This window comes from Apodemus sylvaticus, chromosome 4 (genome assembly GCF_947179515.1).
Source record: "Apodemus sylvaticus chromosome 4, mApoSyl1.1, whole genome shotgun sequence".
NCBI classification, from domain to species: domain Eukaryota; kingdom Metazoa; phylum Chordata; class Mammalia; order Rodentia; family Muridae; genus Apodemus; species Apodemus sylvaticus.
The window spans coordinates 35,977,455-35,999,710 of record NC_067475.1 but is presented as its reverse complement, the minus strand read 5'-3'; the positions used below and the strand labels follow the sequence as shown (position 1 = coordinate 35,999,710).

Below are 22,256 nucleotides of genomic sequence, written 5' to 3'. Positions count from 1 at the left end.
GGAAAGAATTGTTCATTTTCTAGATAATGCTTTTATTATATTGATATTTGACAGATCACTAAAGATTCGTAAAACCACTCAGATTTGTGAGTTTGCAAGTGGATACTAGATCTGATTATACTGATAATTTGCTAATTATTGGTTTTCAGGGGGGCATTCTCAGTGGTGAGAAGATGTATGAAAATCCCTACTGGACAAGAGTACGCTGCCAAAATTATCAACACCAAAAAGCTTTCTGCTAGGGGTGGGTATTTTAAACCACATTTATTTATATATGTTAATTTTGTATTTGTTGTGTGAATTGTTAGTGTCTTCTAAGTAATTATAGCATGTAGTTATAATTGAATTTTAGACTTAGGTATCATATTACATACTCCTATTATTCCTTGCCAAAGGCCTCTTGGTCTGTATACTTTGAAAGTAGGTGGAAAATATAATTGTTATCAACGAGTTATTAAAATGCTGTCTTCTAAGCAGTAATATAAATAAATATGTTGCAAAGCAAATAAATGTCATGAGAGGCCTTGCTGAATCAGAAGTATCTTAGAATGGAAAAAAATGCATGTCTTATAACTGTCATAATTCCCTTTCACTTCTGAGACAGAAATGGGTCATGGTTCAGTTGAATGTATATTATAGTTGTAGTTACAGCTGAACTTAATACGGAGAGGTATATTTAACTTCAATGGCTTTGGGAAGTAGGAAGAGATAGTTGCTGTAATCTAGGAAGTCAGCTTGGTTTTGATATGTGTAGGCTCAGCCTTTTCTTGGTCTTCTGAATGAAACTTCCCACCAGATCACGCAATATATTGTACACCTTCGGCATATAGCGACAGAGATACTTCATCCTGAAAGCTGTTGACATAAGTTAAAAAAAAAAACAACTTGGAGCATGTGCCCACATGATGATGATGATGATGATGATGATGATGATGATGATGATGATTCTGTTTAAAATCAAACAAAAGTATATATACTGAAATGCTGGAGTTACAGTGACTAAGGTGCCTACGTATTTCCAAGGGAATTTATGGTTTGATGAAATTAAACTGGAATCGAAAGGAACAGAATCCCCTAATGCAGACCCATCTCAGTGACCTGGTTTATTTTAAGTAATGAGAGGAAATTCCATTAGACTTAGTTTTCCTCACTGAATATATCTTTTAAGACACACCACTTAAGGATGTCTGGGCATCACTGCTTTTGTCCTCCACTCTGGTAAATGGATTTTCAAATTCGACTTTTAGGACATATGTAATGTTTCAGCTTATTTATTCACTTGGATGGAAGTCCGTGGTACTTTTCTTCATCTGATTTGCTGTCGTTCTGAGAAAGAGCTACATGTAAACTGACCAGGAGGAACATCATGGTGTCCTGGCTTGAAAACTAATTAAATTACATCTCCCTTTCGATCTTCCACTCCATCAAAAGCTATATATATATATATATATATATATATATATATATATATATAATTACGAAGGGATGCAATTTAAGGGAAAGAAGAAGACTGAAAACATTTGAGTCTGGTATTTTCCAGTGATTATCTTATTTCTTCCAGTGTGATGGTATTTTGGCAATGGTGGACTAACAGTTTGGGGTGGGGGGGTATTACCATGCCTCTTCTAAGTCCTCTGGTGGCTTTCAGTTTTTTCTCAGAACAAATGAATTGGTATTCACTTTTTCTCAATGAGAGTCGTCACCTTTTATCCATTTTATCTCAGGCACCCTATATCAGACTGGCCGGCAGCTGTCTCTGCCCACTCCCTTCTCCTCCACAGGAGATGAGCGGCCAGACTGATTGGCCTCCAGCACTTTCTTCTCTCAACACTTCTCCTAGTGTCGCCCAGCTGCTCTTGCTGAGCCTCTATGAACCACCTTCGTGGCTCAGAAGTCACTCTTGTTATCTTCCTTCGAGTTTTTTTTTGGTTACTTATGTTTTATTATTTTTAGTAGTAGTAGTTAGTAGTAGAAATAATGTGTGTGTGTGTGTGTGTGTGTGTGTGTGTGTGTGTGTAAATCCCTCATTTGTTGAGCTATCTCTCCAGCCTCTTTCTCTGCTCTGTATTCCCCACAAAGAATGCCATCTGTCCTGGAGTGATATGCTCTATTCAATCCTGATTCCTGCACCTGCTAGCTAGGTGATCTTGAACAATTTACTCATTTTAATCTGAGCCTCAGTCTTTTCATCTGTAAAATGGGGGGAGGTGGAATCCTTCCCAATAGGGCTTTGATTGATCTGTTTGGCTTAGTGTATAGTGTAGAGAAGTGGCTACCACAAAGTGTGCTCGTGGTGAATAGCAACTTCCACATCATATGATGGAAATGTGGTAATGATCAAATTCCATTATTTTATATAAAAGGTCTTACTTAACAAGAAAGCAGCTGCAAATTGTGAATCTAGTGACAGTTCTGATGTGGCCCAATTCCAATAGTGGCTCAGACACTAGGTGTAAAAAATTGACCCAATCATGTACTTTTCTAAGATCTCAGATTCTTCCATCAATAAAATGGTAAAACGTATAGAATGAGAGTCATGGGGTCTCCTGCCAGTTTTACTTACTACAAGCTTACTTATTACAATTGCATGTAAAGAATATAGTATTTCCTACACAATGCTCTGCAGTACTGCTTTGGATTGACACACAATTAGAGATGGTTATAGAATAGTTTTGTTTTGCAGTGAACATATTTGTTTCCATGTACTCCTATTGAATTACAAATTATCTGAAGGAAAAACCTGTGCTTTCTCCTTCCACAGAACATTCAAGTAGACAGTCCTTAGCACACTGAAGGGCTTCAAGGCAGAGTGACTAGGTAGAAATGTGCTCATTGTAATGGTATCTGTAACGTACTTATGTGCTTTGTTTCTTGCTGAGAACAAGCACACCCTGAAATTTATGAAGTATATTTAGAGACTATTTTAAAATATAAATTTTGGAAGCTGGAGAGATGGCGTAGCAGTTAAGAGCACTTGCTGCTCTTGCAGAGGATTTGGGGTTTGATTCCCAGCACCCACATGGCTAAGAACCATCTGCAACTCCAGTTCCAGAAGATCTGCGGCCCTCTTCTGACTTTGATGAGTACTGCATGCATGCAGTAAAACTTACATACAGGATAATCATATATACACATGAAATAAAAAATGAATTAATACTAAAAATATATATAACAAATTTTCTTTCAATAACACTTTTACAATAATCTAGTTTAAAAGTTTTTGCAGGAACATTTTATTTTTATTTTTTGTTTTTCTTTTAAATTTCATTTAATATTTTTTAATTATTCACTTTATATCCTGCTCAGTAACCCCACCCCATCACCCCTTCCACAACCTTTCCCTCGTCCTACCTGCCCTTCTGCTGTAAGCATATGGGCCCCTCCCTGGGTATCCCCCCCCTACCCTGGCACTTCAAGTCTCTGTGAGGCTGGGAGCTTCCTCTCCCACTGAGGCCAGACAAGGCAGCCCAGCTAGAAGAACAGATCCCATGTACAGGCAGCAGCTTTTGAGATAGTCCTCATATAGGAACATTTTATAGTGAGAAACAAAGGCAAATATAGAATTCAGTGTGATATAGTATGTTTAATACCCCCAACCCCAATAATTTTTCAGAGTTCCAACAGACACTTTTGTGGAATGGACAATTTTTGTGTAATTTTTTTGTTTATATTATTTGACATAGCATACCATTGTAAATCTAATCCTTAAGGCTATGTATTTTAAAGACAAATTTCTGCCACTCAATTTATTTATTTATTTATTTATTTATTTATTTATTTATGTTTTAAATCCTCTTTGTGCTGGGAATTTTACCTAGGGCTTCACACTTGCTAAGCAAACAGACCTCACACACACGTGCTAGGCAAACACACTACCACGTAACTGTGTTATCTGCCCTCAACTAATGTTCTTTAGCTGTAACAGACAAAAAGAGAAAGTGCCACTTGTCAATAAATCCAAGGCTATGATGGGAACTGCCACACATTTGGCTGGATTCCTGCACACATCTGAGCCTCCCACCCTGCTGTCACCCAGGCTGTTTGCTGTGCCTAGACTGTAATGGGCTCTCAGCAGACAGCGTTGGCTGCACTCGCTGTCACTGTTAGGCATACACACCATATTTGGGAGACTCAGAGTCTGTTGAAGAATTTTGCTGTGTCTTCATCTGCATATGCACACAGAACATTCTGTATTAGTGTTAAGTCTGTACACTGGCAGGCTCATTTAGCCTCTTGTTATTTTTTTTTTCCTTTTTTAAAAACATCCTAAGGGTGGCCAACATTTGATATCGTGTATGTAATTAATTACAAGTTCTGAAAAGCTCTTTTAATTAGGCATTCTTAGTAAGGAGAAAGGAGGGATGGTAGAATGTGTCTCATATATTTATCTTTGGTATTAGATATTCCGTCATTTTGAGCCAGACAGTTAGGTTAGTTAGCATCCACCCAAAGCTCATTTGTCCTCATTGGTCTATATTTTGTCTATCCTCTGGGCATGGTTAGAGCTATTAGCTGTTACTAAGTGATATGAAGACCACAGTAAGCAGGTGGCCTTCAGAAACAATTCATGTGGAAGATGGTGCATTTTAAAACTTCTCAGTGGTAGTGATGACTTCTTGATACCCATTTTATACTGTGCGTTTTCATCCTTAGAAAGCCTTTACTGCTACACCACCAGGCATGCCATAGTTACTGTTTTCACAACAGAAAAATTAATTTTAAGCTTGAAGTAAACATGCGACATGATTTTTTTTACATTTATTTCATTGCTAAATTTAACAAGCTCTATTATCTCTGTAATGTAGTAAGTCATTTTAAATTATTATGATAACTCTATTAATTCCTAATTTCATAATGTTAGTAGAACATGAAGCAGGACCTTAGGAGACGACTTGACCATGTATATAAGTTGTTGTACGTATACTCCAAGTAGTATTCTTTTGTTTTAAGGAAGATGTCAAAACTGAGGCTTGCTGCTTTTGTTTTTGACATCAAGCAGTTATGAAATTATCTGAGCCTCTGAACTTTATGCCGCCTTTATTGACTTGGAAGTAAAACTGAGAATAGATTGAGTGAATGAAGATCCAATTCTACTTTGCTGATTTAGCTGTTTGCAAGCAGTTGAGCATCAGTTACACCAAAATGGCAAAAAAAAGAAAAAGACAACATTTTAAGAACAAAGCTGAAAGTTGCCTTTGCTCTGTATGTAAGCCTGAACACAGAATGTCATATTCAATTTTTTAAATTTCTTTCCCCTGGATGTGGGTATAAACTACACACATATCTGATGCAAGAGGTCATCCCTACATATGCTTACAGTTAGAGATGGTTTTGAGTCACCATGTGGCCGCTGGGGACAGAACCAGGTCCTCTGCTAGAGAACGGGTGCTTTTGACCACTGAACTCTCTCCAGCCCCATATTCTTTTCTATTGAATTTTTTTTTCATATGATATCTTCACACTTTCCATTCTTAACTCCTACCAGAGACTCCCCACCTCCTCATCCATGAAATTCTTACCTTTCCCTTTCTTCAGAAAGCAGTCAATCAAAAAACATAAACAAGCCAGAATAAGATAAGAAACACACACACACACACACACACACACACACACACCTCAAACAAAAACGTGTAAAAATAACAAATCAGAAGCCATAATATATAAGCAAAAACTAGAAAGAAAAAAAGAAAAAAATGCCAGCCGGGCAGTGGTGGAGCACGCCTGTAATCCCAGCACTCTGGGAGGCAGAGGCAGCAGGTGGATTTCTGAGTTCGAGTCCAGCCTGGTCTACAGAGTGAGTTCCAGGACAGCCAGGGCTACACAGAAAAACCCTGTCTTGAAAAAACCAAATCCAACAAACAAACAAACAAACAATTGCCTAAACAAAGAAATATGAGAAGAAAACATCTATTCAAACACCATTGGGTTTGTTCTGTATCTATCACTGGGCATGGGGCCTATGTTTAACAAGGGTTAATATACCCAGTGAAACTACACTGGAGAAAACTAACCTTTCCCCTTCAGGCAGATGTCAACTGCAGGTAGCTTCTTGGTTAGGAGTGGGAGTCCAAGTCCCCACCCCCCTCGCAGTGCTGAGACCCCATCTGGCTTGAACTGGTGCAGGCCCTGTGCCTGCTACCAGCCTTGGTGAGTCCACATGTGCGTTACTCTTGTCGTGTCTGGAGACCCCTTTTCTTACAGTTATCCATGTATTCTTATGTAGGCCTTAACAGTGGACATTTATTTTCTTCAGCAAATGAATTAGCTTATTGCCGATAGTCAAACTACTTTAAAAGATGAAAATCTTTTAATCTGCATCCAGCCAGGAGATAATCAGAATGTTCTCTGCTTTCCAACAATAAGACAGACTTAATAAACAGTGTGATGTCAGGTACCCCTCTGTGATTCTAAAACTACTCTCTGTCTCTCTGACTGTGAGAGACTGCCCACCCACAAAAAAGACCCTTTTTCATACATTTAGGTGAATGCTTTCATTTTCATTGATATGAAATGAAATCAATATGAAAATTTAATAATAAATCATCTTTTTAAAGCTATCTTTGAAAGTATATTTTATTTAGTGAGTATGTGTATGTGTGTGTGTGTGTGTGTGTGTGTGTGTGTGTGTGTGAGAGAGAGAGAGAGAGAGAGAGAGAGAGAGAGAGAGAGAGAGAGAGAGAGAGAGGAGAGAGTTCAGGAACAGGCAGTCTCATGTATAAACCAGAAGAAATCATTCAACAATAGCTTCTGTCCTTTTACTATGTGGTTCCTGAGTGTTGATCTCAAGTCATCAGAATCTTGGTGGCAAGCACCTTTACCTGCTAAACCATTCCTTCATCCTGTAAATAATCTATTATGAATCCTTTTTCTGCTGGTCATGATGTATTAGTAATCATATACTGGGCTTTTCTTGACATTTTAGCCTTAAAACTTTTTGCCTGGAGCCATTTTGGATGGCCATTGATGTTGGGATACATTTATTTTTCCAGTAGGTTCCTGCCCCTCCGTTTTATTAGGGAATACTATACTTTATAATGTTTTAAGTATCACTGGCAGTTAATGCACAGTTGTTTACATAGGAATTTGTGTCAGTTTGTTATAGCACTTCTAGTGAAATGCCCTGAGATACACTAAATGGAATATTAGCAGGCTTTTAATTCTTACCACCTATCTATATATTGACAACATATAGTTTACTTCCTTTCATAGGTTATTAAACATGTGCACATATGTGTTATTTAAGTCAGCATTTCAATAAGTTTTGAATGTGATTACAGCCATCAGAGTATAAGGAAACTAAAGATGACATCGACGATACAGTCCAACATCAATGACATAATAATATACTGTTTAAAAGATGACAAGATGATTTCTTCCGGGGGAGATCAAGGAAATCTGTTTTTCTTAGTGTAGGTTTAAAAGGGTTTAAAGTCACAAGTCCCCCAACCCTTAAACCTGACTCTGCAATTTGAGGAAATGGATGAAATAATCTGATTAGAAAGAAAGTGACATTGTATTACTCCAGTAAAGTTATTGCAATTATTCGTACATATACACTTTTTTTTTTAAAAAAATGAAATCTGTTTAATACAAAAGTTTAATTTTATTTGTTGCATTTTAGGGGATTTTGAGACAGGATTTCACTCTATAGCTAGCTCCTGCTGACTTGGAAGCTCAGGGCAACTTCAGACTTTGGGCTGTGCTTGTAGTCTCTTCAGTGGGTGGAAGATACTATGGGCTGCCACACCCATGTATTTTATTTTATTGTACTGCTGAGCATTGAAACCAGGGCCCTGAACACACTAGCCTAGAAGAACTCTCTACCCCTGAGCTGTTTGCGGTTCAGCCCTTTGGGATGAAACTTCTTTAAGTAAAGCAGAGCAGTTTCCAGCTGACAGAACCTCTCGGATGGATTCCAGTTAGGATGGTTCTGTGATTGCAGGAAACTCCCTCATTAGTGGTTGTGTTGTGTTGCAGACCTTGCTTTTCTGACTCCTTGTTACTCTCCCCATCAATAATGCCAACTTCAGTAATGATTTAGAAACATGAAAAGGCTGTTGGCATTATTTAAAGAGTGTCGTGGAGGTCAGACAGGTGCAAGGCCATCCACTGCTAGGTTTCCTTTGTGTCCAGACCTCTGGTAAGGTGGGGAAGGGGTGGAGCGGGGTGGGACTGTAGCTCAAGCTGGAAGCCCTAGGATAAACCTGACATGTTAGATAACACGGGGCTGTAATCCCAGAATTTGAGAGGTGGGGCAGAAAGATATAAATTCAAGGCCATCCTTGTCTGTATGGTTTAAGAGGTCAGCTTGGGCTACACGAATGAGATCTTGTCTAAAAAGAAAGAAAGAAAGTGGTAGAGGGAGTATTTCAAGCCAATTTTTCTTACTCTGAAGCCTGACTCTCCATTTTCCTACCCCACGGGCTGCTGGCACCCAGAACTGAACTCTTCTGTATTTGCTTGTATGTCCATGGCTCCACACACCTCTTACCATTTCCATGGGCTCGAGGGCTGTGAGTGGTACATTTCAGAAAACACATTTAGAATTCCAACTTGTGAAGGAAGATAGCATTTTAATCACCATGGTAACGTAAGATCAAATCGAAGTTTCAGACAGCTCTGTGCTACTTTTCTAGAAGGAAAAGTAATACAGTGGGAAATGTTATCAAAATGCTAGGAAAGTGACTATGGAAGAGTTTGTGTGAGACTCAGCAGTGAATTCTTAGGATTCCTGAATGAGGCACTTCTTACTGCAGAGAAAAACAGCCATTGAAACTAGGAGAGCAAGAGAAAGAGACATGTATGTAGGAGACTGTTCTAGTTTTCTGGTTCAGTCAGTTTGACCAAAGAGGAAAGGAAGATGTTTTGTTGTTTGTAGTTTCTTCTTCAACATTAGTATTGAGTATATCAGACTCATCCAAAACAACGAAGCAATTAAAAGGAAATAAAAGGTTATATTCAATGTACATTGTAAAAATAGGTGTAGCAGGAACTGGACAGGTATCCAGATGACACATGATGATAATATTGGTTAACAGTTAATCCTTCTACCGAAGGCTCTTAACTGTTTTTAGATTACTTAGGGATTTGGACTTTTTTATTTCATGAATTTTGGTATACACAATTATGCATATTTAATTTTGAAACAGTAATCAAGTGACTGTAAGTAATCACACATCTCCGTGACTGGGCTGTCCCCTGTCCTTTTGACGCTGTCTGTGCATTCCCGGTGCATTCCTGGTGCATTCCTGGTGCCTCTAGTTATCCCTTCTCTGGCGGGAGTCGGTCACTGCCTCTGAGGAGTTCCAGAGTGAAACAAGCCCCTTCTCAGACTTCCATCTGACTTTTAATTTGACTGGACGATCTTCAGTAATGGAAAACTCACACACTCATCATGTAGGTCAATTGTAATTTATTTTATGTTGTGCCATATAGACTCGTAGACTGAAAGGCATTATTTTATGAATTCATGTTTTATTCTGTCCTGGCAAGATATCTGGGTAGGGAAAGGCGTTCATTCACAAGCCTGGCAACTTTAGTTTGATCTGATCCCTAGACTCTGTGTAACAGTGTATGAAGAGAAGCAAATGCATGGAATTGTCTTCTTATCCTCTCCCACAGCCTCATACACATAATAATAATAACAATAATAATAATAAACTATTATTATTATAACAACAAGAAGAAGAAAAAGGAGAAGAAAAAGAAGAGAAGAAGAAGAAGAACAACAACAACAACAACAATAAAAATACCATTTTACCTTTTCCATAAAGGCCTTCAAAAGAAACAAAGTATTTGGAATTTTTAATAGTAAAACATTTTTCCCAATAGTTTGAAGAAATTTTATTAATATGATATATATACTCTGAAAAATTAAGAATGATTTAGATAAAGTGAACTTGTTAAAAAAAAACTAGGGCTGGAGGGATGTCTCAGCTGGTGAGAGCACTTGCTGCTTTTGCAGAGGACTGGAATTTGGGGCTCAGTGCTCATATTGGGTGGCTTATGTGCCTGTTTCAGGGATTTGGGGGTCTTTCTAGACTCATGGCACCTGCAGGCACACACAGAAAAACACACACACACACACACACACACACACACACACACACAGAGAGAGAGAGAGAGAGAGAGAGAGAGAGAGAGAGAGAGAGAAACAGAAATAAAACTTTAGTGCTTTAAAAAAAGAATATAGCAAGAGAAAGTTTATCAAAAATATCATTCTGTGCATGGCTGAGTAATGGTGTGTTATGCTATTTGTAGTTAAGTCAAAGGTTGTAGTTTTGATGGGGAAATAGTCAGTTTGTGATATTTGGAGGGCTGTGCTTAGGAGCTGTGCCATCTCCTACTGCTCTTTTTTTCTTTTCTTTCTTCCTTTCTTTTTTTTTGTTTTTGTTTTTTTTGGGGGGGGGTTGGTTTTTTCGAGACAGGGTTTCTCTGTATAGCCCTGGCTGTCCTGGAACTCACTCTGTAGACCAGGCTGGCCTTGAACTCAGAAATCCGCCTGCCTCTGCCTCTACCTCCCAGAGTGCTGGGACTACAGGCGCGTGCCACCACCGCCCTGGCTAGTTTGCCCTTTTCTTGCTCATGTCAACGCATTCTCTGTCACTTCTGAGTTTGTAAAGATACATTCCAATTGGAGTTCTGTTTTGGTCTTGCTACAGCCCTTTTCAATAGCTTCCCAAGCAGGCATTCTTGGGAACAGTTGTTACATTGTTATCACACACACCCTTATTCAATCTGTCCTTAGACCTTTCTGCAGTGACTTTGTTCTGCGCAACTTGATAACTTTTTGGCCTCACAGTAGAGAGTTTCTATTCTTTAGTACAGTGGCCCTCAACCTTCCTAAGGCCCAGACCCTTTAATGCTATGGTTACCCTCCCCCCAACCATAAAATTATTTTTATTGCTGCTTCTTAATTATCATTTTGCTACTATCATGAATCACAATGTCAATATCTGTGCTTTCTGATGGTCAGGCATGACCCTGAGAAAAAGGGCGGGACTGAGTGTGTGACAAACACTGATCTACTATGGTGGAAGCCAACCTAGAGAATGCGGACTTGTGAGAGGGCTGTTAAGAGATAAGGCCTTTGAGGAAGTGCTTTAAGACCAGGAAGAGATAGCTGTACATGCAATTGGGCTGCTGGGCCGAGAGGGAGGAGAAACTCTGGTGCCACACCAAGGACCGAATGTGAAATATGGCATTCTAAGTGGTGTTGAAATCTTCCTCCGTAAGGCTCAACTCAGGTGCTGCCTCCCCTATGATGTCACCTCTCACTACCCAGAAGGGCCTCCCCCCTTCAGTCTTTTGTCATTTAAATTGCTTATGGCACATTTCCCCCCCTTTACGACAGTTCTACTTGTTGCAATTTTTAGGTTCCCTGGGGAGATTCTTAATTTTTCTTAAAAATCTGCCGGCTGCAGTGATTATAATATAACATCACAAGTACTTGTCCCTGTGAATGCGTGGAGAAATGAGTGAGGGAATCTATGACAGGATGACTCTTAGAGAGGTGGCAGGCAAGTGACAGTGGGGCTGGTGCTTTACTGCAGACTGCCCCCAGTCACTTCACAAGTTAACCGCCTGTTGACTTCACATGTTATTTCCTCAGTTCTCTGTGTACACGTTTGACCTTGTACTTTTTCTGAGCAAACTCGTTAAAATTTCTCATTGGTATTTCCCTCTTGTTCTGTTATACAATGGCTGCTAATTGGGGTGTGGTCGCATTTTCAGGACTATTAGCCCCGTTTCAATGCTGCCCAACGTCATCATTATGCTTACTTTAAAATGTACTTACAAACTTTAAATTTATAAACTCTAAATTATAAAATGCAATTATAAACTTTGGCCATTCTGCTGAAAGAGATTATTAATTTTTATAAACACATTTAAAATGAATGATGGCATAAAATACCTATACTAATGTAGAATTTAGAAAAATATAGAAAAAACTAAAAAGGCACTGATTACATTTTTTGTAATTTCTTTATTTCTTTTCAAAATTTCTCATTTTTTATTATAAAATTTTATTTACATATATTTATTTTGTGTTATGTATGGGCAAATGACTTTGCCTGTCTATGGAGGTTAGAGGACACCTTGCAGCAATTCTGGATAAGGGTTAGGTCATCTGGCTTGTGTGAAAGTTCATTTATCTGCTGAGCCATCACAACTGGCCCCTACTCTAACTGACCTACTTCCTTCCCTGCCCCCTCCCTCTGTTTTTCTCTTTCAAACTCAATGCAGACATTTTGGTCTGCATTTTAACTTACAACTACAACCTGTCCCTGTGTTGTGGTAATTCCTTTGAATTCTTACTAACTGCACTCTGCTTTGCTGAGGAAGTAAAGACCAGCTGATGATTTTATATCCTTACATATTTCTTTCAGTTAACATGTGTCCTTTACTGTGGTAGATAATAGATACAACTGAAAGCATACCTTTGTAAAATGTTTCAAACTTCTGCTTCTTAGGTAGGATTCACCAAGGGAGGGGAAGTCTTGAGACACAGAGTTAAGTGTTTTCAGAATTCCTTGTCACATTGCTTCCTGGAGGCTTTGTCCATTTCCACTGAGGACATTTAATTACAGTGTGATAACTAAATTGAATTTTGAAGAACTACATTCTAACTTTCAATTTTACCTTAATGAAAAAAAAAAAGTTCTCGCCAAGTCCCACTCCCTCTGAGATATAACTAAAGTGGGAAAGACAAAGTCTTTCCTCTCAAGGTGAACATACCCAGAGTAAACTGAATTAGCACTGGGGCTGGTACACTGTTTTCTGGGTTCTGAGCTCTATGGAGAGGTCAGGGAGTCTTCTTTGAGGAGCTGGCACCTGCACTGGGTTTTGAAAATAATCAATTTTGAATAGACAGGAACACAAACAGACAGGACATTATGAGGAAATATTCATGAGGAACAATCAAATCAGAAAGTACCAGGGAAGGGTTTATCCTTCCTGAAAACTTGCAGAGACCCATGAAGGAGGTGGTATTCTTTTCACCCTCAGAGGGTGAATCTTGGAGTGGCATGCTCAGTGGGAAGGAAGTAAGGTGGATCTAGAGATTTTATAGCCCTGAGATAGCCCTGAGTCATTAGGGTTAAACAGCTGATAAGAGAGCTACTAACTGCTTATCAACCCCTCATTCTGTTTTAAGTAACCTTGGGGCAATATACAAAAACCTTAAGAGCCACTAAGTAGAAAACAGAGGACTTGAAAATATTTAGAGGCTTTTTATTTTATTTTTTTATCAAGTGTTAATAGCACCCTGGAGATTGCAAGTGGACTCTGTGACTGTTGGGAAAATTATTGGAGAGGTCTACTTAAAGCCAATGGTGGCTAAGAAATCTAACCTATCTAATTCTTGTGTCTAGAAGATTCACACTGGTCTGTACAGTCACATAGAGGAGTAAATGCCTGCCCAAATCTGTTTTCTTGTGGTTTTGCTAATACATGTTTAGGGACCCAGAGCCTTTAACCTCACATTTGTATACTGCACCCAAATGCTGCCTTCTCTCTATCTTTCACTCTTTAAGAGACTGATACTTACACAGTGAGAACAGTTTATTCCACAGTTTTGAATTCATCATACTGGCTAGAAAACAGGAAGTTCTTTAATTCCATCACTTAAATAATGAAAAAAAAAAAAAAAAACCTCATTCATTTCCTTAGGTAACTTTAGTTTAAACATTTAATCTCCCTAGGTTGGCTTAGTCATGTAAATTTTCCTCTGTTTTTAAAAATCATAAAACATTTAATATGCAAGAGCATTGGTTTTTATTCATATTAAGGTTTTCTTGGTTGTACTCAAAGGAGAAAGAAAGACCACTGGTTTAGCCAGTGCAAATATGTAATTCATAGTAATTCAACTTTTTTTTTCCTTACTTTTCCTTTTTGGTTTTCAGGAATATCCATCTGAAGTTTTTCTCCACTTCAGCCCCCAGTCCCCCACTTCTCCCAGCCTCCTCCTCCTCTTCCTCTTCCTCCCCCTCTTCTCTCCCGATCCACTTCTCTTCTCTTTCCCTTCAGAAAAAAAGCAGGCCTCCCTTATTAGCAGAACAAGGCAGTAAGATTAGGCGTAAAACCTTGTATCAAGTCAGGGAGAGGCAAGCCAGTAGGAGGAAAGAGCTTTGGGTACAGAGCAGAAGGCCATCTGTCAGCTTAAAGGACAGTGACTCAAAACTGGCACAGTCACTAGAAAGATTAGAGAAATTCTAAGTAGCATTTGATCGTCAGTGCCCTCAAACCTGCCCTCAAACTTCAGTAGAATCAAGACCCACTTGCGTCTAATTTTGAAAACAAGTTTTGGAAATTATTTTCTTAGCATTAACTTTGGCCATTGCTCTTTATGTATCTCTTATATGATCAGGAAAAAAGCAAAGGGAAATTTAGCTTAATCTTACTTAATTCTGTTTGAAGGAAAAACATTTGTAATTCTTTACACTGGCAGACAACTAGTGTCTGCTGTCTGTGTAGTCGCCCACTGTGATAATCCTAAATGCCTGTAATTCTTCAATGGCAAATAGAGAAGGCAGGAGCAGGGATGGCCACAGGACACCCAGACCATTATGTTTTAAATGATAATGACTTTAAAAATAGAAACTAACATTTGTTGATTTTTTTTGTAATCTTTAAAAGAAAAATCTTATTATAGATAGAATGTTTTAAAGTATGTTTTGAAATAACTGAATCAGCCCGAAATTTAGAAACAGTGGTATTAGAAATACACAGTGACCACACACAGGGTCAGCTTTAAAAATAACATGTAGCTTTGAAAGTACATTTTCTTTTCTCCCCAGCATGTAAACGATTTATTCAGATTGTGTATAATAAGCTTAGCAGGGAAAGAAGGAGGAAGTGGGAAACGAGTCTTTGAGAAATCCTTAAAACTCGTACTAACGTTTATGTAGCATCTTCCATTCAAGGATAGGAAGATCTACAGTGCTTCTGGAATGGAGGCTAGGGACACTTGCAGGATTCCTGTTTCCAATGCTGTTTCGTCTGCCTTCCTTCAGTGGCTCCTCACAGCCACATCCTCACACACCTCACATTCCTTCCAGAATATAGGGACAGATGACACAGTTACCTGCTGCAACAGCAGAGAGATAATGGGAGCAAAAGTGATTATTTGGGTTAGAAATCTCCATGGCCTTCTGATCAGTGACCCTGTAAAGATCTTCTGTCCTGGAGATATTTTATATCTTACCTTATCCCATCCACCTCAACTGTTTTGATTGTCTGGATGACACACGAAAACGGATATCTAAGACATTGCTTCACAGGAGTGAGTCAGTAGGGCTGACTGAGGATGAGGGGCACCGAAATTCAGGATACTTGGATTCAGGATACTGAGTGAGGGACAACAGGGAGCCCAGAATGATGAGGGATGTGTCAAGGCTAAGACTCCTGGGAAGGGTGACATTTTCATACAACAAGCTGAGAGGTGAGGTGTCATTGGTCTGCGTGAGGGAAGATGAATCCTCTTGGAGATAGAAAAGCTAGATGCGGATGGAGTACCTAAAAGAGCATTCAACACTGGGTGTGGTCCTGCAGAAAAGACCTTTGGAGGCAGTGCAGTGTGTTGCATAGGCTAACAGCACTGGTTCTGAAACCGCACTGCCAGGATTCAACACCGCTTCGTCCTGGTGGGTCTGGGAAAACTTCCTAACCTCCACAAATCTTGGTCTTCTACTCTATGGAACTTGAGCCACTGTCATTTTTTTTTTCTATTCGATATGTTTTTTACTTACATTTCAAATGATTTCCCCTTTCCTGGCTCTCCACTCCCCAAAAGTCCCATAAGCCCCCTTCCCTCCTCCTGTTCCCCCATCCACCCCTTCTCACTTCCCTGTTCTGGTATTGCCCTATACTGCTGCACTGAGCCTTTCCAGAACCAGGGTCCACTCCTCCATTCTTCTTGGACATTATTTGATATGTGGATTATGTTTGGGGCATTCCAAGTTTCTAGGCTACTATCTGCTTATCAGTGAGTGCATGAGTGTTCTTTTGAGACTGGGTTACCTCACTTAGTATGATGTTCTCCAGCTCCATCCATTTGTCTAAGAATTTCATGAATTCGTTGTTTCTAATAGCTTAATAGTACTCCATTGTGTATGTAAACCATATTTTCTGTATCCATTCCTCTGTTGAGGGACACCTGCGTTCTTTCTAGCTTCTGGCTATTATAAATAGGGCTGCTATGAACATAGTGGAGCATGTGTCCTTATTACATGCTGGGGAATCCTCTGGGTATATGCCCAGGAGTGGTATAGCAGGGTGCTCCGGAAGTGTCACGCCCAGTTTTCTGAGGAACTCCAGACTGATGATCAGTGCAGGCCTGCGTGCTGCTGTGGAGCAATGCTGTGTTTAGTGGATCGCCTGGTTTAGCGGAGAGAAAATGATGTGTCAGAAAGGTGGGAAAAAATGGAAAGAGTGAATTTCAAATTCTAAGGGAGGGGGGTTTTGCACAGGTTAGTTAAGTGTGCTGTCAACCTGGTACAAACTAGAAACATCTTGGAAAAGGAAGCCTCAATCAAGGACTTGCCTCCATTAAATTGGCAAGGCTGTGTGGAGTTTTCTTGCTTGATAATTGGTAGAAAAGGGACTCGCCCACACAGAATGAACACTAAGAAAAGGCTTAGCATTCCCATGTAGCAGAATCAAAAGTAGTTCTTTGGACAAGCTTATGTGGATTGTGTCATTAGCTTAATGCTATTTTTGCATCCTTAGACTCTAGTATGTTGCATGAAAAATAAGCATTTGCTAGTTAGATAAGGAAATATATAGTCCTTTCTGAGATTAAGAAAGGACTATATGAAGTGATAGCCTGTAAAAGCTTACATATTAATGAAGGCGGTGGCCAGGGGTAAGAAGCATGGACAGTAGTCATTGCCCAAGCCAATTGAAGTAGCTTCAGGGATGGATAAAGGTAAAGCCTCTTTGCAGGAAAGGGAAAAAGAACGAGAATGAGAAAGGTTATACAAGGAAGAGGAGAAAATTCATGATGTCCAGTCCCCTGGAGGCTGGGTGGGAATTTGAAATTAGCCAGGATGAGAATTTGGGGGACAGGACAGATTTGGGGTGGCTTCCTGGGTCTATAGAAAGAAGTCTACCAAGAAAGTGCTGTGGTGACAGCAGCCTGAAGGGTAGCAATGACAAAAGGAGGATGGCATTTCCATCAGTTTCCCAGGAGACTCTTGCTGTTTATGACTTGGCAAGGCAGTCACAGGGAATCTGGCTTTTTTTTTTTAACTTTGAAAAAAAATTTTTTTTCAGTCTTACATTACTTTCCTTAATTTGGGAGAGCTAGTGAGAATAAAACAGCTGGAAATTAAATGGAAGCCAGGGAATTAAAAGCCCCACCACCCACATACAGATGCTTTCTTATGTTATTTCCGGGAAGGAGGTGATCAAAAGCAGAACACTGGCTAAAAAAATATAAATAAAATACAATAAATTATCTTATCCAGGAGTAACTGCTAGAATGGTTCCATTTGGATTCAAAACTAGAACAGGAACAAACACAGTAGCTGCTTCCTCCTGAAAATGAAGCCTGGGGGATCGGTGATTCACCATCTAAGTTAGCTAGTCCCTATAGTATGCTCTGTTTCCTCTCCGTGAGCAAAGACCCCGCAGGCAGCTTCAGATAGGTCAGGATTATGCATAGTTTTATAAGTAGGAGAGCACTGTTTATAGAGGGAAATTACTATACATCAGGAATAATATTTAAGTACTGCAAAGACAAAAGCTGGTTGATCCTGGTTCTGTTACTATAGTTACATAAGGGTCATTGCTCATCTGTGCTGTTCATTCACGTTCGCTGTTTCCTGGACACCCCTGCCCACTTCTTCCTAAATTAACTCCCTGGCTTCATTGTTACGATGATACCAGCTTTTGATCCAGACAGTCTCACCAGCCCTCTAGCACCTTCAGTGACTTCTTAAAGTCTGTATTCATTTTCACTTTGCTTTTTTTCAAGTCCATTTTTAACAAAGGCCTATGTTATACTGCACAAATAAAACATTCTTTTTGACGTAGGTATGATTAGAATATGTTTGATTATTTTCTTCTTACATAAAATATTTTAAAATATTTTTTATTCTGACCCCCATTCTTTACCCCATCACTGTTTATATTGATGCTTAAAATCTAATCATGCCTGTATTTGTTCTGCTTAACAATGCATTCTTCATTAACCTAACAGCACCATGACTTTAGCTAGAAATGAAGACTTCATCTTTATCCTTTATCCTCAGCTCATCTACCTAGAATTTGATTATTTCTTATGGTCTTGAGGACCTGGATTTGTTTTCCCATTTTCCAAAAGATGTTGAGCTTTATCGTATTGCCCCTCATTATAATTTCATAGCTGTCAATTGCGTGCATACCAGATGCAGGTACAGGTCTTGATTATAGGGATACAGTCATGAGAATTTGTGTGGGAGATGTACAATGAGTCATTTGGGCAGACGTGTGCTATTGGACGCTATCAAGAAAACTAATCAGGTATCTTAAGTTCCATAGTAACTCATATGAAAATGAATTAGGCTGGCCTCTCAGGATGTAGCATTTAAGCTGAAGCGTTAATAATGAGAGGAGATAAACAGTCTTAGTGTATTTTGCTGTGAAGGGACACCATGACAAGACAACTTTTATAAACGACAACATATAATTAGGGTTAGCTTACAGTTTCAGAGGTTCAGTCCATTATCATCAGGCAGGGAAACATGGCAGCATCCAGGCAGTCATGGTGCTGGAGGAGGAGCCGAGAGTTCTATGTCTTGATCTGAAGGCAGCAGAAGGAGGAGGCTCTTTGTACTGAGCACAGTTTGAGTACGAGGACTTTCAAAGCCTACCTACATGATGACATACTTCCTCCAATAAGGCCACACCTTCTAATATGCCTTTCCATGGGCTATGCATATTTAAACCATCACATAAAGCCTAACAAAATAGGAGGGAAAATCATTCTGGGACAAAGGTATGAAGGTGATACAAACTTACATAGGTTTAGAAAGAAAGTGAGCATATCTGGAGAGTAATGAGCAAATCGGAAAAGCATGATTATGTTTGGTAGTGGGCAGAGGACAGACTGGGCAGTCTTTACTCGGTTACATCTTCTATGGGAGATGTGAGGGTACAAATGGAAACAGAGTGTGAGATTTGGAGGAAGAAAGTAGGACCTGCTGATGGAAAGGAAACAGGAGGCCTAATAGGAAGCCTAGGATTCACAGCTAAAACAACCATCACAATCTGTAACTGACATGGAGAGAATAGAATTGGGTTGAGGTGGGCCCCAGGGGGGTTAGATTTGGTCATGCTAAATGAGAATTAAGTCATTCTCAAAGGCTGTTTCACATTCTTACCTCTCCACTCTCAAATCTGGGAACTGCTCTGCCTTCTGACTTCTTAGAGTAGAATTAGGTGTCACTTAGTCTTTTGTGATTGGGTTTCATCTTTCTCTTAGCATAAGTTCTTCAAGGCTTACCCAAGGCTTACCCATGATGCTTTACTGTTCAACCATGTTTTAATCTTTACCATGTGTTTATTCATTCATGTATTTATCCATTAGTTTATTGGTAATCAAATTGATCCCCCTACAAATTGTATATCTATTTGTATACAAATTGATTGTCATTTGTATAATGCTGACATGAACATTTTTTGTGCATGTGTAGACATAGGTTTTTATTTTTCTTATATATACAACTAAAAAATGGGGGGGGGGACATATTTTACATACTCAGTTCAAAGGCAGGCCTTGTTGACACACTCCTGTCGTCCCAGTTTTTAGGAGTCAGCACCAGGACGGTCTCTGCAAATTAGAGGCCAGACTAATCAATATAGTGAGTTTCAGGCCACCTGAGGCTATGCTCTTAACTCAGCCAAGAAGCAACACAAATCAGCGAGTTTATCCCTTACATACCTTCTAACCAGACACTGCAGGAATTAGTGGCAGCACCTCGGAGTCAGTTAAAGCCTTGCAGTTTAGATAGTTTGCTGTGCAAGAAAGAAATGAGTTTCCAAGAAAGAAGATGACCTGTGGTCATGTCCCTGTGAGGTGGAGGGAGCACAACCTTTAGGAATGGCTTTATTTAATCATTATTTTAAACAAACTCTGCCCAGAGGGGGAAGAACAACCATTTCATGACATGGATGTATCCATCTAAGCTATCACTGCAGCAACTTTTCTTTTCCTGACAGCTCTCACACTAGAAAGAATTTGGCATAGCACCTTTGTGCCCTGCATTTTTATTATACCGTTGATACTGATGCCTAGTTTTCTTTAAACAGAATGGAAAGTTTCATAGAGTCTTTATTTAATCATTATTTTAAATGAACTCTGCCCAGAGGGGGAAGAACAACCATTTCATGACATGGATGTATCCATCTAAGCTATCACTGTGGCAGCTTTTCTTTTCCTGACAGCTCTCACACTAGAAAGAATTTGGCATAGCACCTTTGTGCCCTGCATTTTTATTATACCGTTGATATTGATGCCTAGTTTTCTTTAAACAGAATGGAAAGTTTCATAGAGTCTCATCCCAGATTGAGTCCACACCTTTCCCCATTGAGTTGGAGAAGTTTGTGCCTCTGTACATTGCCTGATGGCTATAACAAGAGGCTTACACTATGTTGGCAGTGGCATAAAATTTGCTAGGCTTTTGCCTTTGCCCCAAGAAGCTATTTGGGGGCATGATGTGACAGCAACTGACAAGTTTGTTGAAGTTTGATTTTGTAACTTTGGGTTTGTATGAAAATTCATTGTAAAAAGTTTCCATTCTAATCTTTTAAAATGAGGGGTGAATCTAGGGTTTCTTGAAGACCTAATAATGCACCACACTGCTCTTTTAATCTTGATGAATTTCAGCTACTTTCCAGCATTGATTTTTCATACCCAGTCTGACAGAGTGAGATTAACACATCTGAAAAACATTTCTCTGTAATGTGGTAAAGATCATTGCCAGTGGTTTAAAGACAGAAAAGCACAGTTTGTTAGAAAGAGATATTTTAATTCACAGTTAATGTTTGTTACAAGATTAAAAACTGGAACTATTGGCAGGATATTTTTGTAATGGATTGTATACATTTACAATTAGATGCTTGCTTCCAAATAAAAACAATAAGTATCTTTCCCCTTGTTATATATTTCAGGAGATCTTAGAGATTAGAAAGGTTTAATAGACTTTCCAGAGTTGATTCTTTTTTTCAATAATGTATCGGTGACATGGAGACATTCACATGGAAAAGTTTGCCATTATGAAATAGTGGGGACCATAGTAGTAGTAGGGACAGCATTTGGCTAGCATGTGAGGAGTCCTGTCAGAACACACACACACATACACACACACAAACACACACACACAAACACACACACACACACACACACACGCACACACACATACACACACATTTGTGTGTGTGCTGTCCTAGCTACTTTTGTTGTGATAAAACACAATGACTAATAGAATTTATAGAACAAAGAGTTTATTTGGGCTTATGGTTCCAGATAGAGAGGGATAAGAGTCCATCACTGGAGAGAATCATGGAATCAGGCTATAGATATGGTGTCAGGGGCAATTGAAAGGTCAACTGAAATTACAACTAGGACGCAGAAACAATGAACAGGGAATAGCCTGAGTGTTTGAAACCATAAAGCCTGACCCAGTGACATAGTTTCTCCAACAAAGGCACACCTCCTAAGCCTTCCCAAATATATTGCACTACCAACTGATGAACAAGTATTCAAACATCTGAACCTATGGGGACCATCCTAATTCACAACGCCATGTTATATGTGCGTATTGAAATAGGCAATAGAAAATTTTTTTTACTATTACATTTTTGCCACTTTGTGTGTGCATGTGTGTGTGTGTGTGTGTGTTCATGCACGTGCATGCATACACACATATGTAATGTTTAGTATAATGACAAACACACCCATTTTCTTGGTCACTTGGACACTTGGAGAGTGTCTTAGTCAGGGTTTCTATTCCTGCACAAACATCATGACTAAAAAGCAATTTGGGGAAGAAAGGGTTGATTCAGCTTACACTTCCACACTGCTGTTCATCACCAAAGGAAGTCATGACCGGACTTTAAGCAGATCAGGAAGCAGGAGCTGATGCAGAGGCCATGGAGGGATGTTTCTTACTGGCTTGCTTCCCTTGGCTTGCTCAGCTTGCTTTCTTATAAAACCCAAGACCACCAGCCCAGGGATGGCACCACCCACAAGGACCCTCCCCAACTTGATCACT

At 39.4% G+C, this 22,256-nt stretch overlaps 1 protein-coding gene across 3 annotated transcripts in view; it reads left to right on the top strand.

Moving 5' to 3' along the window:
- Window positions 1-22,256, top strand: part of Camk2d (calcium/calmodulin dependent protein kinase II delta) — a 259,713-nt gene that overhangs the window by 1,884 nt on the left and 235,573 nt on the right. For all 3 annotated transcript variants that reach the window (XM_052179294.1, XM_052179293.1, XM_052179291.1), the window contains exon 2: window positions 150-244. In XM_052179294.1, coding sequence (XP_052035254.1) covers window positions 150-244 — 95 coding nt within the window. The remainder of the gene's footprint in view (window positions 1-149; window positions 245-22,256) is intronic.